This window comes from Parasteatoda tepidariorum, chromosome X1, assembly GCF_043381705.1.
Source record: "Parasteatoda tepidariorum isolate YZ-2023 chromosome X1, CAS_Ptep_4.0, whole genome shotgun sequence".
NCBI classification, from domain to species: domain Eukaryota; kingdom Metazoa; phylum Arthropoda; class Arachnida; order Araneae; family Theridiidae; genus Parasteatoda; species Parasteatoda tepidariorum.
The window spans coordinates 52,531,441-52,548,295 of record NC_092214.1 but is presented as its reverse complement, the minus strand read 5'-3'; the positions used below and the strand labels follow the sequence as shown (position 1 = coordinate 52,548,295).

Below are 16,855 nucleotides of genomic sequence, written 5' to 3'. Positions count from 1 at the left end.
TTAAAACAATTGAACAAAATAACAAAGAATGTATGCTTTATTTTAAAATAGACAATTTAAATAATGCATTAAAAGAGCTAAAAAAAGATATTTAACAGAGAGCGTTTATCAGTGTTTGTCTAAGAGAAAGTCTTATTAGAAAATGACCAGAGAAAATATTAGTGTCTCTACGTACAAATCGAGAAAATGTCAACAAAAGTTTTTTTCCAGTTTAGAGCCTTTAGCTTAAAACATCTGTCTTCTTTGAAAATTTAGAGACTTGCTTCTCTGAGGCAAATTATGAAGAGATATCCCAATAAAATATGGTTCTCTCGATATATGACATATTAAAAAATGGACAAAGGAGGTCCAGGGCCATAAAAATGATAAAGGCAATTTAAAAAAGGAAAAGACTTCTTCCCATAGTGTAAAATGAGGCAGTTGATTTTGAGGAGTCTAACTAAAGTCTTTGTGGGTGGTCAAGGGGTAAAAAGTCTAGGGAGGCTTTGGAACAAATTTTTATCACGATAAAAATTTGCATTGCAGTGAAGGCAGCATTTTATTACTTTTTTCCCGGGAAGGGTAAAAGAGAATAAATTATTTAGTATGGAACGCATTGCATAAAAATAAACACTTGATTTTTTTTATGCAGTGCGTTTTTTGTTTGGGTGTATTTTGTTTTTAAAAATGTCTCTTTCATTTAATTATGTAAAAAAAAGTGTTTGTCTTGCGAAAATAAAGTTTTAAAGTTGGAAAAAAAGGTTTTTTTAAAAATATTAATTTAACTTAACTTTACTTTTATGAATGTCCAAATTTCAGGAAGGGTGAAAATTCTAATTTTACTAATTTAACTGGATTTTATTTTTGTGAATGTGTAGTTGTTGTTAATTTACGTCGCACTAGAGCTGCACAATGGGCTATTGGCGACGGTCTGGGAAACATCCTGGAGGATGATCCGAAGACATGCCATCACAATTTTGATCCTCTGCGGAGGGGATGGCACCCCTGCTTCGGTAGCCCGACGACCTGCGCGCGTAAATTTCACAAGAAAATAAAGTTTTTATTTCTTCTTTTTTTTTTGAAAAATAGCTTCAAAATTGAAAAAAAAAAGTTTTTATTTTTTAAAATTACCAAAATAACTTAATTTTATTTTCACAAATGTCTAAATTTCAGAAGGGGCGCCGCACATTATTCACCCCTTCAATTGAGTTTCAGACAAAAATAAGGTTTTCAATTTCAAAAATGACTTCAAAATGGAAAAAAAAATTTTTTTTTCCTTCTAAAATAACTTTTTATATTTTACTTGACTTTATTATCACAAATGCCTAAATTTCGGAAGGGGACAAGCACATTATTTGCCCCCTCAATTATTTCAAGTGTAAAATCGAGTTTTTGATTTCGAAAATAACTTCAAAGATGAAAATAAAGTTTGCTTTTTTTTAAAATCTAAAATTACCTATTTAACTTGACTTTATTTTTATGAATGTCTAAATTTCGGAAGGTGCTAGCAAATTTTTGAAGAAAATAAGGTTTCCAATTTCAAAAACTACTTCAAAATTAAAAAAAAAATTTTTTTTTTCTATCATTTTATTCTTTTACAGTCATTTTAGTTGGAATTTACTTGACTTTATTTTCGCGAATGTTTAAATTTCAGGAGGGGTAAATCATATTATTCGTCAGCTCACTTAAATTTCAGAGGGTGCTGATCGCGAATTGGCGATCGCAACACTCGAACACATCTGTGGGGAGACCGGTTAGCCCTTCTCCCTCCCCTCGCCTCCTCTTTTCAGTTGCATAGGAATGTTCTTCGATATTTTCTCTTTTCTTAATATTTTACCTTTTTACTAAATAAAAATATTTTTCAAAATTCCTGTGATACTTTTCTTTAGAAATATGTTTAATGTAGTTTTCAGTTCTATATAGTTTTCCAACCTAAAAGATTTTAATCTGTATGAAAATCAAGAGAGAAACTAACGTACTTCCTTCCTCTATGACTTTCCACAGGCTAATGGGGAAAGCATGTGAAGTGTTTCCATAGGTAGAGCGTTCTGCTTTACGCCACCTGCAGCCCATTTCGATCGCCAATTCCACACAAGCCTCCAACAACACAACCTCCAGGGCCGAATGAACATTTTTTACACGCGTGTGCGTCTCTCATCTCTCCTCTTCTATGTTCTCTGTTGCGTAATTTTAGGTTTTCTCTAATTTTCATGCATTTTCATGCAAATAAATGGAACAAGTGTTTAAAAATTATAATTGAGAAGTTTTTGTAAGAAAAAGAGAGTTAATTTCTTTAAATGAGCAGATTATTTTTGAAGGAAATTTTCTCAAAGCAGCAAAAGCGATTGTTATTGGTTAATACTTGACTTAAAAGCGATGATTGAGATAGCCCAAATGCAACTTATACTGGACTTCCTAGCTGCAAATAATAAAGGTCAAAGCGTAATAAAGGAGTCTGAAGATTTCATTTTGTACACAAAGGAGGTCACGGGTCGAAGTGCCAGTGCGAAGTATTTAAAATAAATTAAATGTCATGGTTACTTAATTAATTCCCCTTTTGATTATTATTTTTAAAAAGGTGCTCATTTTAACTAATAAAAATAATGATTGAAGCGAAGCTGAAGCCTGATAGCTCATTAGCAGTATCTGAACTTATAATATCATCCTGTTCTGGTGCTGTGTTGACTTCCTTTTTCGGTATATAAGTGCTTTTCAAATATGTATTTTTCTTGTTTAAGGATTTGTATTGAAGGATATATATGTATGTTAGGATATGTTTCATGCATTGGATCAGTGAATTTGATGTATTTAATTTCTTAAATTATGTGCCTTTAGGAATTCCAAGATCATAATATTGTTAATTTATCATTTTTCAGCATTTATTTTTCTTTTATATCTTTGAATCAAATATTTTTCTGTTACATGCTAATTATTTGGATTTTTATCATAACGGGGAAATTTCCGTATCGTAATCTGTGGCAGTATAATCATCAAGCCTTGGCAACTTCCGGGCAGCCGCCCCCAAGATACTAAAAAAAATATTGTAGAAAGGGACCAATTCGAAAAATATACCTCGTAGCAACCACGGGTAAACACTCTATGTTTTTTAAAAAAATTGCTAGTTTGATATATATATGGCACCTTGGCGATTGTAGTTGGGGCAACAGATCACAAAACGGAAATATCCCCATAGTTGATAACACTTGGCCATTCAATAGGCAAAGTGTCGCCAACCTCTTGGTGACCGATTATGGTATCACGATTGGAAGGGGGAGAGAAAAGGCACTTCTAAGAGGAGAGGATCAAAAAAAAAAAAAAAAGAACAGTGTTATCGTCGTGATTTCAGAAACTGGGAAGAAATTGATGTATGAAGGAGAGAAAAAAACATCCCATGCAGAATGTTAACTTAGGAATAAACAAGTACAAGAGTGAAACAAGAATAATGAAATAGAAAATTAAAAATAAACATAAATAAACACTTACTTATAGAATCTCTATTCAAGTAAGCTAATCCATTTGGAAAATGTTAAGTTGCTTCTATTTATTTGAAATATAAAGTTCAGCAAACGTAATTATTTTACATTTATTGCATATTATATACTATGCTCTTAAGGGAACATTCATGTTAATATAATTATAATTATTAAAAAACAACTAAAATTATTTTTTTGCTAAGAATAATGAATCAAACTAAAATTTCGGCCAAAAATTTCTTAGATAAGCCTTGATTTATGGTTATAGAGTTCTAAAAAAATAATCATTAATACTGAATACAGAATACGTTTTTTTTCAATATTTAAACATTATAACACTTAGTATACAATTTTGCTGTAATATAAACAAATTAATTGAAAAGAAAATGTTTTTTTTTTTAAACATTAATTTCATGCAAAATTATACTAACTCTATTTTTATTATTTTTTTTAAAGCAACAATAATTAGTAAAAGTAAAGACACATTAATCTTATTTACACACAAAAGTTTTAAAAATACAACGAAAAAAGCTTGCATCATTAAGGAATATACCCTGAGTAAAAAGAGAAGGCAAAAATAAATTAATAATTTTTTAGATACAGATCTTAAACCAACAAAAAAATGCCTTTGAAATTAAAAAAATATAATTATTAAGAAATAAATACTTTTTATAAATTATTAATTTAAATAAAAAACCTTATTGAAGAAACACATTCTGCTGAACTTTCAACACAGTCACAAATGACGTAAATGAAAGAAAAAAAAAGAAAGAGGCCTGTGCTTTTCGATCGAACGAATCAGAACGTTTGCCTAGCATATTAGGTGGAAAACTGGCCAAAGCATCACATGATCTGGCTCTTAGAAGAGTTAAACTCTCCACCTCTTAGGATTCCCTCCCCCCATAAACAGAATATTTTCAAATGTTCTGCAACAGGACTTATTAATTTATGCAAATGTTCTGCAAGCATTTCACAGCGAAAAAATGTCAACTTTAAGTTAAAATACTATGTTTTCATTTATTAAAATACAGGATCAAACACAGATACACTACATTATTTTTTAAACCAAGGCAAACATTCTTGATTTGTTACTTTTTCAATCACTTTTGAAGTATGAAATTCTGTTAATGAGGATGATGAATTATTAATAAACTGCCTATGATATGAAGGTCCGAACATTAAAATGAGCGCTGTCTTAAAAATCTTTTGAAGCTGCAAGTGCCCAGATGGTGCACCATTTGCAAACACAAACATTCGGTGTTCTTTTGATTCAACAACTTCTTCAATCGTGGATCCCCACGATTCACAAATTGCTTTTGAAATGGGAATGGAAAATATAAATGTCATAAGCGTTATGAAATTGGAAATCTCTGAATTTAATTGTTTTACAGCTTGCTTTAGAAGCTCTTTTGATAAAAATGGTGATCAATTTCTCCTGCTGTCTGCTAAAAACTGATACACCCATTTTATTAAAATGCTATAGCCAAAAGCTGATTCATTAATTTCCTCCTCAGAATAGCAAAGATATGGGAGAGGGAGATTACTGATAAATGTGCTGAAATTTGTGCAGGGTGTCAAATGTTCCTCTTCTAAAGCAACATCATTCCTGGAAAACAGCAAGTGGTTAAAGCTAAGGAGAATTTTCATTCGTTTAATGACAATATCAACGTTTTCCTCTTTTTTCAAACTATATTTTATACTGTTCCAACATGGAATAAATGTAGATTATCATTTGCATTGCATTTGAGGAAAATATAGAAAGCTCAGAATTATTTAAGGCAGAGCGTAGTCTTTTGGAGCTAACAGGCAAATCTGGCAGAGGAACTCCTCTTATCCATACTTTCCTTGCCAAACATTTGTGATGCACTCTTAGTATTTTTAAATAATGAAGAAGGCAATGACTTCACTATATCTTGGAATTCTTCTATGCTTTCTACATTTGAAATGAGGATAATGTGAAAAGAAGTCTTCTCTTTTATAATGTGAAGAGAAGTCTTCTGGTTGCTGATGTGGTCGGCATGTTCCCATAGTAAAAGGTCTGAAGTCTGAACCAGTTTTGATTTACATGCTAATAGGGAAATTACATCCGAAAATAAAAGAATACGGAATAAGTTTCTTTTGCACAACAATTTGTGCCTAAGGCCATCATTTCCACTTGTTTCACAGGCAGCAACAAGGGCTTTGTAATCGTTGATGAAAGTGATGAAAACTTCTTTAGAATGGAAGACAAACTTTAAGATTTTAAAAAATTAGGCAGCAGTATCATCTGCACTTTGTAAAACCAATTCATACTGACACTTGAAAAAAATTAAATAAATTTTTTTTGAATTGAATTGTATTTTACAGTTTTCTCAGGATGTTGTCACTGGTAATGAAGTTTTAAATGTTTCAAAATAATCTGCTCATCACATTCAAGGCAAGCAACTCTATCACACTCACATGCAGATATTTTACTGAAGTTTGTTTTAGCAGATGTTTCAAGTTGTGATACATTGCGCAGATGACCAGCATAGTTACAAAAGTCAATGGGAAAGTATCCTATCCTGATCTATTCATTGCTAGAGAGGAAAGTGGGGGTGATGGATGAAGTGGGAGGAAATGTTCTGCAAGATTATGAGAGGAAGTTTTTAAACCTTCAGGTCATTATGGTCCACAGAAGAATGTAAGAGTTTAGGGTTGGGGATTGCTCTGCAAGACTACTGGAGGCAGATGGGTGTGGGAGGTTGGTTTGCAGAAAAACGCTGTCACTTATTCAAGATGCAAATTGTTCTGCAGGACTTCAATTGTTCTGCGACGTACGTCACAGATTTAGGCACTTTCTGCTTCTGGGCCCTCCCCTTCCATGATAAGTGCATAGTTTGCTCCAAAAAACATCTATTTTAAAATTATAGAAATTAAAAATACTGTTGAATCATTACTGTATCAATCATTCATCATTACCTCTAGGCAACAAATTTGTAAATGATTTGCAGAAAATTAGAAAAAAAACTATTTTGTAAAATCCCCTTAAAATATAAATATAAAAAACTCCCCTTGTTGCTGGAGAGTAACCATAAATCTTCAAGTTAAGCACATAATTGTTCATAAGAGCATTCCACAAATACTTGAATTTTTTATTTGACAACATCATCATCAATCAAACCAATCCCCTAAAAGTTTATTATTAAAAACACTAAAAACTTAAGAAAACTGTAACCATAACAAAACTTCAATTTCTGCATCAAACTCTACAGAAAACTATAAAAAAATTTACTCATCTCCCAAAAAATCCTAAATACATTAAATAAAACTCTTATTTAAAATAAAAATATATTAAAAAAATGCATCAATCAAATTCACACAAATGCAACTCAAAGTCACTTCACGAAACAAAAATGCCTACCAAAACAATCAGTCTGCAGAAAATTAATGTCAAATTCTATCTAAAAACCAAAATTTAAAGATTTAATTCCCATAGTTAATGTTACATAGAAAAAAAAAACACCAATAAAACATTCATTATGCCAATCATCTTCTCCCATCTACACAATCTGTGACATCTATCTGCGCACATCATCAAATTTCTACCTCCAATACATTCTCCGCATTTCTCTTGTATGCCCAATTACAAAACTGTCATAAACATTATCAAAACCTCAAATTTCAACCTACTATACAACCTCATTTACATCATGCTATATGTACGATTTTTCCATAATTACATTTACATCTCCATGATGTTTACATTCTAACAAATGCCAGACTATTATTATCTATCGCTGAACTTAATGATAACCCCCCTCTCCCCCCCCAAAAAAAGTGTAGACAGGTCTCCTGAATCTATACCCTTTAAGTGTTGAAGAAATAGATTAATGTTTAGAAAGTTCTTTTTTCTTTAATTATTTATTTTTCCTCTTACTCGGTAAATTTTTCCTTACGACCATACAAGTTGCCAGCTCTGTATATGTGGCAATAATTTACTATTTCTTGATGTCTGTTACCTCTGAAAGTAAAAATGGACATTATTGTTATAATAACGTATAATATAATGTCTATTATTTTATTTGTTTTTTTAAAAAATGTTTTGCCATTCATTCTTTTTAGTAACTCCTTTTGATGTTGTTAAAACACGACTTCAGGTTCAGATTAAAGAAGGAAAAGCAGTAAAGTCATTATGCACTCCTTATAATTGTCTTTGGGATGATTTATGTTACAATGGTAAATGTGTTTCACATTGTAAAATGCATTTCAAAGGTACAGTGGTGAGTATAATTTCTATTCCTATATTTAATAAAGAATTTTACTTTTCCCTTAAAAATTTCTGAGAAGCAAATTTAATTTCCTGAGCATAAATGTGTATTAGAATTATATGCATTTAGACAATCAGCTATTTTATCAATGATAAACTATTGGGTATTTTAATAAAATTAGATAAAACTAGATCCTGTATGGATTATTTTCTCGATTTGTTAATTTTTGCATCCTTGAGCAGTATTTCTCAGTAAAATATTTATTTTCATTATTTAATGGTATGTTGTGCTTAAAATACTTACAAGAAGTAAAAAAAATGCTTCAGTCACTCTTTGTAATTAAGTTATATCATTAAAAATATATACCGTATTTTTCGGCAAAAGCGCCGCTTCATCGCAAGCACCGCACTTCGATGAAAATGAAATTTTAAAAAAAAAAAGTTATTGTAAGCGCCGCAATGCCGCTAAACCGCGCATATCAGCATTCTTTTAGAAGAGACCTTTAAATTACCATTTAGAATATCAGTATAATAAAAAATTAAATTTTTGTATGCATTTCATAAAGTAAAGTTTTAATTTCTAAATTATAATAAAAAATTTCTTTNAAAAAAAAAAAAAAAAAAAAAAAAAAAAAAAAAAAAAGAAAACAACGAAACTATATAAAATAAAGTTGTTCTTACCAGTTGGCACCGCGCCATAAAATAAAAATTTATTAAAAGAAAGATTTTAAAATAAAAAGATTTTAAAATTTATTACCGTTAACAATTTGAGGAAAAACTAATACATAATAACGAAACAGCTAATAATAACGAAATAACTAATAATAACAAGAAATAACTAAGCAGGCCCCAAAAAAATTCTGAAGGAATGACCGAAGGGGAAATAAGTTTCACTTTCACAATCTTTGGGGGTGGAATTTTAGTGGGTAGAATGCCCTCTCCTTCAATGGATTTAACCCAATGTGACTCAACTTAGAAAGAGAGGCGGCCCTGGTGTACCCCACCTCCTCCACGTGTCATTTCTATTGGAGCTGTTTAGGAGGAATCAATCAGTTATTTTTTTAAAGGGGTTGGGGAAAAGAAAAGTATATGGGACCCCTAATCCAGCATTCCAAAATTCGGCACTTAATCTGATCTAATCTTTTTCTTTTTTTTTTTAAGAAATTTATATTGATAAGACAAAAAAAATCAGCTATATTCTTTTTATTTGGAATTTTATTCTGTTGAAGGTACGGTATCTTTTAAAAATAAAAATAAAAATGAACGGTATCTTTTAAAAATAAAAAACAGATTTAAAAAAAAAAAAAATCTGTGTCAAAGGAAACTTCTGTTTCTAAAGCAGTTTAAAATAAAGTGAGAATTAAAAACACCTGCATTTCCAATGAACAAAATAAAGAAATGGAAGTTGGAAAAAACTGATCAATCAATCTTGACAGCTGTGCTTTACTGATTTGCCCCCACATTTCCCTCCTCTGTTTGACCATAAATTGGCCACACCCAGTTGACATTGAAACTACCACGTGGACAACAAAATGAATTCTATCCCGTTTGCGGTTTTTTATTCGATTCATAAATTTTTTTTTTATTTTGCCGCTTTTTATTTTTTCTTGTTAATTGTTGCTTGCTTGTTTTTTTTATTTTATCGTTATTAGTTTTTAGCTTGTTTTTTGTTGTTATTCATTGTTAGTTTCTTAGCATTAATTGTAAATTTTTTTTTTGTAGTTCCCTGTTAGTTTTTTTTTTTTTTTTCTTCTTGCGAGGTAAGCGTCTTTTGTTAAAACAAAATGTTATCTAAAAGAAAAACCGAGAACTATGATCTCGCTCCAAAGAAGAAACGATTATTTCTTCTTCATAGGAATCGGATTATTTCTTCTTGATTACATTATATAGATTATTATTTTGATTAGTAAAATTTCTCTTAAGATGGGTCAGTTTTAAATTCACCCATCATAATCTACGATCGAAACTTGAATAAATTTATTGGTTTTTCTGAAATTAACAGTGGAATTGAATTAGAGTAATATTTGGGGGCCATATTGGAATTTCTGAAAGAGATCCGAAGTTCGGCATTTCGTCAGTCCCGTGAGTGTCGAATTTAGGGTCCTATTCTTCCTTTTCTGTTCGTTCAATTGACAAGACGCTAAATAGATTTCTAGCTTGCGATTTTTCTTTAAGCTGGGGGTGGATACAAGATGCATACCTTTTAAATTTTCTCCTTATGCGATGTTTTTTCAAAATTTTTATTTCGTTTATTTATTTTCTTATAGGCTGCTGCCGAAAGTTTGCAGATCGCGATACGGCGAATATTTCGTCGACTTCGTTATTAATTTTTTTTAATAGTCTTTCTCTCAGAAAATTAATTAATCTTAAATAACTTTCCTTGACAAATTTTTTGCTACTAAAAAATATTTCGTCGGAAGCGCCGCTGCATCGGAAGCGCCGCATGTAGGAAAAAAACAACTTTTTTTTCGATAGCGCCGCGGCTCTTCCGCCGAAAAATACTGTATACGTGAAATGTTATTACCATCCATTGTCCCGAACACACACATCTGAACTTTTTAAAGAATTCACTATACTATAAAAGCGTTGCAGAGATAAATGCATACATATTCTATTGTAGTATGAGTGTCTACTTGATTGTGTATAATCAATATTCTTAGAATAATTTGTTGATTTTGTTTCACGCCTCATTTTGTATCTGTCCAACTTTTGTGTAATTTTAGTCCCAAATTATGAAAAGTGCCTGTAAAACACTTTAGATGGCGCTAATTGAATAAAATGTAACTCCAAGGTAAAATAGAGTCCTCTTTTCTACAGAAGAGTAAGGTTTAATTGCAGTACCAATTCTTTTATGGTTTTCGTAACCTGTAATTAAATTTTTATCTACTTAATTATCTATTATATGTTTATTATTTCTGTTATTTTTTGGAAATTATTGAATTTAATTGCTTGTGAAGAAAGAAGAGAAAAATTAAAAAATATATTTTGTCTGATAGCAAGATATTAAATGAATTCTGAAAAATATAAGCATATATGAAAAATTGTATTAGTACTTTGCATCGATTAAAAATAATCAGATTCAACAAGGAATATGTTTTTTCTTTGATAAACGCTTTCAAACTTTATTTTCATTTTTATTCTAACGAAAACCACAATTCAGCACATTCATATTCAGCTTTTGTATAACACTAAAATTAAGTTGGTAACATAGCTGGCTCCAAACCTGTAAATTCAATTATCTGGCATAAAATAAAATAAAATATTAAGACTAGTATTGATGAAACAATACAATGAAAAAATTTCATACTTCATTCATTAAATATTTTCAAAATAATTAATAGTCTTTAGTTGATTAATATGTTTACAATTGCTAATGAAATTTATTCAATAAGTTTTAGGGGTCTGCCAAAGAAAGATTGATCATTTATAGTTCCATAGCTGAGTAAAATTGGGAAGTGTTGACCTAAGGGACTGTAATTACTTTTGAAAAACTTGTAATGTGCTTCATTCATTTGGTTTTGTTATTGCATGTTTAGTTCTTTTTTAACAGATTTCAAACAATAATAAAAAAAAACATTATTTTACATGAGAACAGTGTTCGTCAATGTAAGAATGCTAAATTTTAAAACTTCAGTATAAATTTATGGCTGTTATTAGTTTTATAAAAATATTATTAATTTAAAGTTGAAATAATCCTCATAAAGTGTTTTGGTAACTATCAATCTGCTTTTTGTTCCAATGATAGTTTTGATTCAGAAAATCAAAATATGAACTTTCAAAAGTAAGACTAAAAATCTAAAAAATTGGTCTTTTTTTCCCGAAACCTAACTACATTTTTATATTCGTTTTTAAATTTTCATTTTAAAATCTTGATATTTTTGTTTTTTCTTTATATTCTTATTATGAATTCAGTAATTTAGAATGTTTGCATAATTGTTTTAAGTTATAATTTTAACAGTATAAATATCTGAATTTTGTAGTTTTGATTACGTTTTTTTCTTTTTTAGTTTTTATAAATTTTTTTTAAGTATAAATAAAAATGTGGTTATTTGTTTAAAAAAAGAAAAGAAAGAAACTTTTACACATATTAGAAATTTTCAGTTTTAGTTTTAACTACTCATTGATATTTCTTAATTTTAGATACATTGTATAGATTTAGGTGATAAAAAAAGTTCAAGAATAAAAGTTTGACTTGAACAAAAAGTTTCAAGGAAATATAGTTTTCGATTGAAGTATAGTACTGAGTTAATGCGTGCTTATTAACAGGAAGAATTTAAAAGGTGAAGTATTTTAGAAGAAAAGAATACCATGGGTACAGCTAAGAGAGAACCACAAAATTAATGATGATGTACTGATTAATGATTTTCTTTTTATTGATTCTGAAGCTGCAACCACAGAAGCATTAACTGAATCAGGTATTTTGGACAGTGTGAAAAATAAAAACAATACGGCCATAAATTGTGAGGAAGACGGAAATGATGAAGAAATCACCAAACCTTCATATGATAAAATGTTAATAATGTAAATGTAAATGATAAAATCATTTGAAACAATTCAATAATAAATAATAATTTACAAGATCAAGGTGTATTAATTGCTATTTTAATTAGGTCTAGTGTTTATGAACTTAAAACCTGTTTTGTGTTTAAGTATTTCAAATGGTGATTTTCTATCTAACGAATTTTCAACACAGCGAACTTTTTATTGAGATTTAGCGACTTGTTAAATAGAGGTTCGACTGTCAGTGTTAGGTTTGCTAGAACTTTTTTTTGCATATCTTGTGAAACTGATTTAATTTGTAGACATTACACATTAAGTCTATCAAAAGTTGACATTTTATTGAAGAAATCAAAAATCCCGCAATAAACACATAAAAACAAAGTAAAAAAGTTAGCTGAAATTTCATGTTGTAAATCTTAAGTTGGTCAGTGGGTTGCAGTTATTTAAGATAGCAATATACTTTATATCTTTTGAGATAGTTTGATATATATACTTGGGGGACTCTAGTATAAGTTGTGATAGTTTCCAAAATATTATTTTTATTTTTCATCCATATAAACTTTTGCTTTCTAATGTTTTTAGGTGATGTGGGTTGTGTAAAGGAATATGATGCTTTAAAGTCATTATTTTCTTCATGTATTTTTAAAGCATTTAAGTGAGAGGACTGTAATGATATTTTCCCATGCAATTACAATATGAAACTCTCTCTAAATTTTTATTTTTAAATTTTTTTTTTCTTTGTTGGATGTTAATTTGTATTTATAAATGTATGGTTTTACTGTAAAAATTATCAACATTAAGTTAATTATAAGTAAGGCTGCAAGTTTGTCGCGGGAAAAAAGACCCCAAATTCGCGGAAAAATTGTGGGAAATTTTGAAAATTACATAAATTTTAAACATAAAAAAATTTATTTTTTAAATGATGCAAAAGACAGAAATTGTGCAAATAATAAAAAAATCTTACAAATGCACAACAAAAGTATTTCTTTGAATTTCAAGCAATATTAATATTTTTATTTAAATGAACAGAATTTTGGTACAAAGTATTGTACATTGTCAGATTATTCTCATTTATCCTTCGTCTTTCATCACTTAATACATTTTTATGCTTAGAAAACGATCTTTCTGCGTCAACGCTGTTTTCAGGCACCGACAAACTTCGAATTGCCACTTTTGGAACGTTGGTTCTTTGATTTCCAAAACTCGATCAATTTTCCTTCACCAACGCGCAATTCCTTGACCGTTGCTTTGTAAGAAGTAATTGCTGTGAAAACTCAAACATTCTACATTCAAACTACTAGTTACAAATCCCTACTAACTACTGCCCCCCTTCATCTAAGAAACTGATCCATATTTAAGAAATCACAAGAAGTCGCCTAGGAAAAATTTACTGGATATGTAGAAAGGCAGTGGAAATTTCATTGCCCAGTGCAATAGCATGTATAACAATTTTTCTGTCTAAGATTTGATTTATAACATTTTCCTTCTCTTGTGATTCCAATTTCTTTTGTACTCTTACTGACTTCAGGAAGGTAATTACTTACCCTCCCTAAGTGTAGAAAGACCACCTTAGTTGACAAGATTGTGATTATCTCTGAACTATTTTCATGTCATTTTGCTATTGATTCACTCCCCTAAATATCTAATCAATTTTACATGTTCAATTTAAGGTTCAGGAAAATAAAAAATTCTGTTTAATAAAAATAATAAATGAAAAAAAAATCAAATTTTAAGCAATTTTCGCTAAAGTCAAGACATATTGAGAAATTCGCGGACCGCATACCTGCAGCCCTAATTATAAGATACATTATAAACAAGATTTTTCTATATTACCTAAGGCAAAAGTTAATGTATTGACAAAATCACCCTCACATTCTTTATTAAATAGCATTATTGTTGTCAAAATAATGGGAGTTTAAAAAGAAATTCTTAAAAGCTTAATAATTATCAAGCTTTTAACACTTTTTTAAACTACTTCTGAAATAACTTTAAGAATGCTATTGAGTTTTATAAAATCTGTTTTTTTTTTTTAATCATCATTTACTGACAAAAGAATAAAAAATACTGACTAAATTCATAAAATTATACTTTCTATTTATTGTATTGTATCTGCAGTTTTACTATTCTAAATGGTAATGTATCTACAAAGTGTTCAGTATATACAATGTTTAAGCCATTTATTAAATAATTTAAAAATTTTAAGTAATAATTGTTTTGCTTAAAAGTACTATATTGTTACAGCAATTATTTCTTGTTTTTATAGTTAATTGACCTTTTTTTATTTAAAAATTAATTGAAATTATTCACAAGAAATTTGTAAAAAATTTTTTAAATTGCAATATCTCTTTTGATATATTTCATATGCTAATAGGATGTTATGCATGTTGTAAAGACATTGATGTAGCTGCAAATTGGGCTTTAGCGTTAAAATACGATATGAATAATTTTTTTGGAAAAAATATGTAGATCAGAACATTATTAATAAATATTTCGAATACAATCGAGGATGATTCTATTGTAATATGAAACTATGCTACGTGGTAAAAGCTATGCAAAAAGGTGATGCTATAGAATATTTTTTAAAAAAATTAATGAAATACGGATAATTGGAGCAATTTTTTAAAGAAAAAATGTGAGTTATTTTCAGCAACCATTTTTGAAAATTCTGTAGATCAGATGGCATTCACAATAGCTTTGGGACATGTACTCATCAACTTTGACAAGAAAACTGGTTTACCATGAAAGGGAGTATTTTCAATGGCAAGAAAATTATTAGAAGTTATTAAAATGTTGATGAAGGCTACTCAAGAATGCATTTCCAAATGGAATCTTCCATGAATGATTGATACTTTAAAATTATTTATGTTATCGGATACTTAAATTGATGAGTGTATAAAATCATTAAGAAAAATTGTATTTACACTCGAGAAAGAGGAAATGAATTAGAGTAATTGTTAATTTTTTTTACATTGATCTATAAAAACTAGACTATATATAAATCTTCAGTACAATATCTTAACATTTCATATTTGACTAAATCAAGTTTATTAAAATGTCTAATATTTTTTATAAGACAAATGATACTCTAAAATTATTTATGTTGTCTGATACTAAATTGATGACTGTATAAATCATGAGGAGAAATTGTATTTACACGCAAGAAAGGGGAATTGAATTAGGTTAATTATTAATTTCTTTTTTACATCGATCTATTAAAACTATACTATACATGAATCTTCAGTACAATGTCTTTATCTTTCATATTTAACTAAATCAAGTGGATAAAAATGGCTAATGTTTTTTGTGGGGAGGATATACAGCAACAGTTGAATTACTGCCTTACAGGAGCTTTTCAGCATTGTAAAAATGATTTTACTACAGTGGAAACTTTCAAGCTCAGAACGTTCATGAATTTAGTGCAGGAAATGGTCCTTTTGGTCTATTTTAGAAATGAACCTGCCAAAAGACTCTACTCTTTTCAAGGATCATCACACTCAATGCTTGAATGGCAACAAAGAACAACTGCATCATCTGTGCAAAGATGTTGCCGACATAGTCAACCCCACAGTCTTTCGCATGGATGTGGCGAGTTGGAAAGCGACTATGCACTATGTGATGCAAGACCTACTGACTTTAAAAGATCCCCTATTGGGTGTCTGATCACCAGCTCAAAAGCAGTTTTTTGAAAAAGAATGCGGCATCACCTTCGTACGACACGTAAAAATCAGAAGGACCTTGAATGTACTGTTACTGGCACACAACAACTTATTTGTCACTTTTGCTTGTATGGCTACCAATGCCAGAACCATTGCGGTACAACAATTTTGGATTCTTCAAAGAGTGACTGTCAAGGAGTATTACCCTCAGGGAATCTTAGTTGCCCATCAAGTATTTTAACTGGCCCTCTAGCAGAGACATTTTTTGCTGATGTAAATACAATCAACATTTGTTGGATTTCATCAGATTGATCCTTGTGATTTATTTTGCCAGGTTAATCGTTGTGTTTCATTTTGCAGATTGATCCATGTGACCAATATGTTTTCTTCTCATCAAGACTGAAGAATATTTGGATTTCTTAAGAGGATATCAGATTCTGAATCAGCTGTGAGTGAGTCCCTTCAACATCAACCGGGTTTTGATGAATGCCGATTTATGTCAGTTGTGTTGCCATCTGAGAAAAGGAGTAATGTTTTTTAAACTGAATTATCACTGCACATTTCATTTAGATTGATAAGATAGTGCTGCCAAGGCTGCGAGTTTCTCATATACTTCTGAAACTCACAAAAGACTCTCCACCCGTCTAGTTATGGACGAAGGAGGAAACCTATGAAGCATACAATTGTATGAAATGAAAAAGAAAAAACGTGAAGTAAATATAATACGAATATGTTGTAGCATGTTATATGGAATTTTATGTATGGTTATAGCATGTTATATGGTTTTTTATATATGGTTATAGTATATTATATGTTTTTTTTAAATGTTTTTTATGTGTGGTTTTTTATATATAGTTATGTTTTTTTTTATATATAGTTAGGTAAACAGGATTATGTTGTGAATATGTTGTATCCAATAAAAACATGTTTTAAATCTTGTATTATTGTATTGTAATAAATGTAATTTTTTCCTTATAATTTAATATTTTTTATTATTAAATTTCAGATTTATATATATA

The 16,855-nt window shown here is 29.6% G+C and overlaps 1 protein-coding gene across 3 annotated transcripts in view; it reads left to right on the top strand.

The window, feature by feature from the left end:
- Positions 1-2,064: 2,064 nt before the first annotated feature.
- The window catches only part of LOC107443699 (solute carrier family 25 protein Shawn), a 51,754-nt gene continuing 36,963 nt past the window's right edge, over positions 2,065-16,855 (top strand). The window contains exons 1-2 of one of the 3 annotated variants that reach the window (XM_043042115.2): positions 2,065-2,676; positions 7,536-7,693. In XM_043042115.2, the coding sequence (XP_042898049.1) occupies positions 2,583-2,676; positions 7,536-7,693 (252 nt within the window). In that variant the 5' untranslated portion in view covers positions 2,065-2,582. Of the gene's footprint in view, positions 2,677-7,535; positions 7,694-16,196; positions 16,550-16,855 lie in introns of those variants that run through there. The other 2 variants (XM_016057649.4, XM_071187784.1) reach the window with 2 other exon arrangements.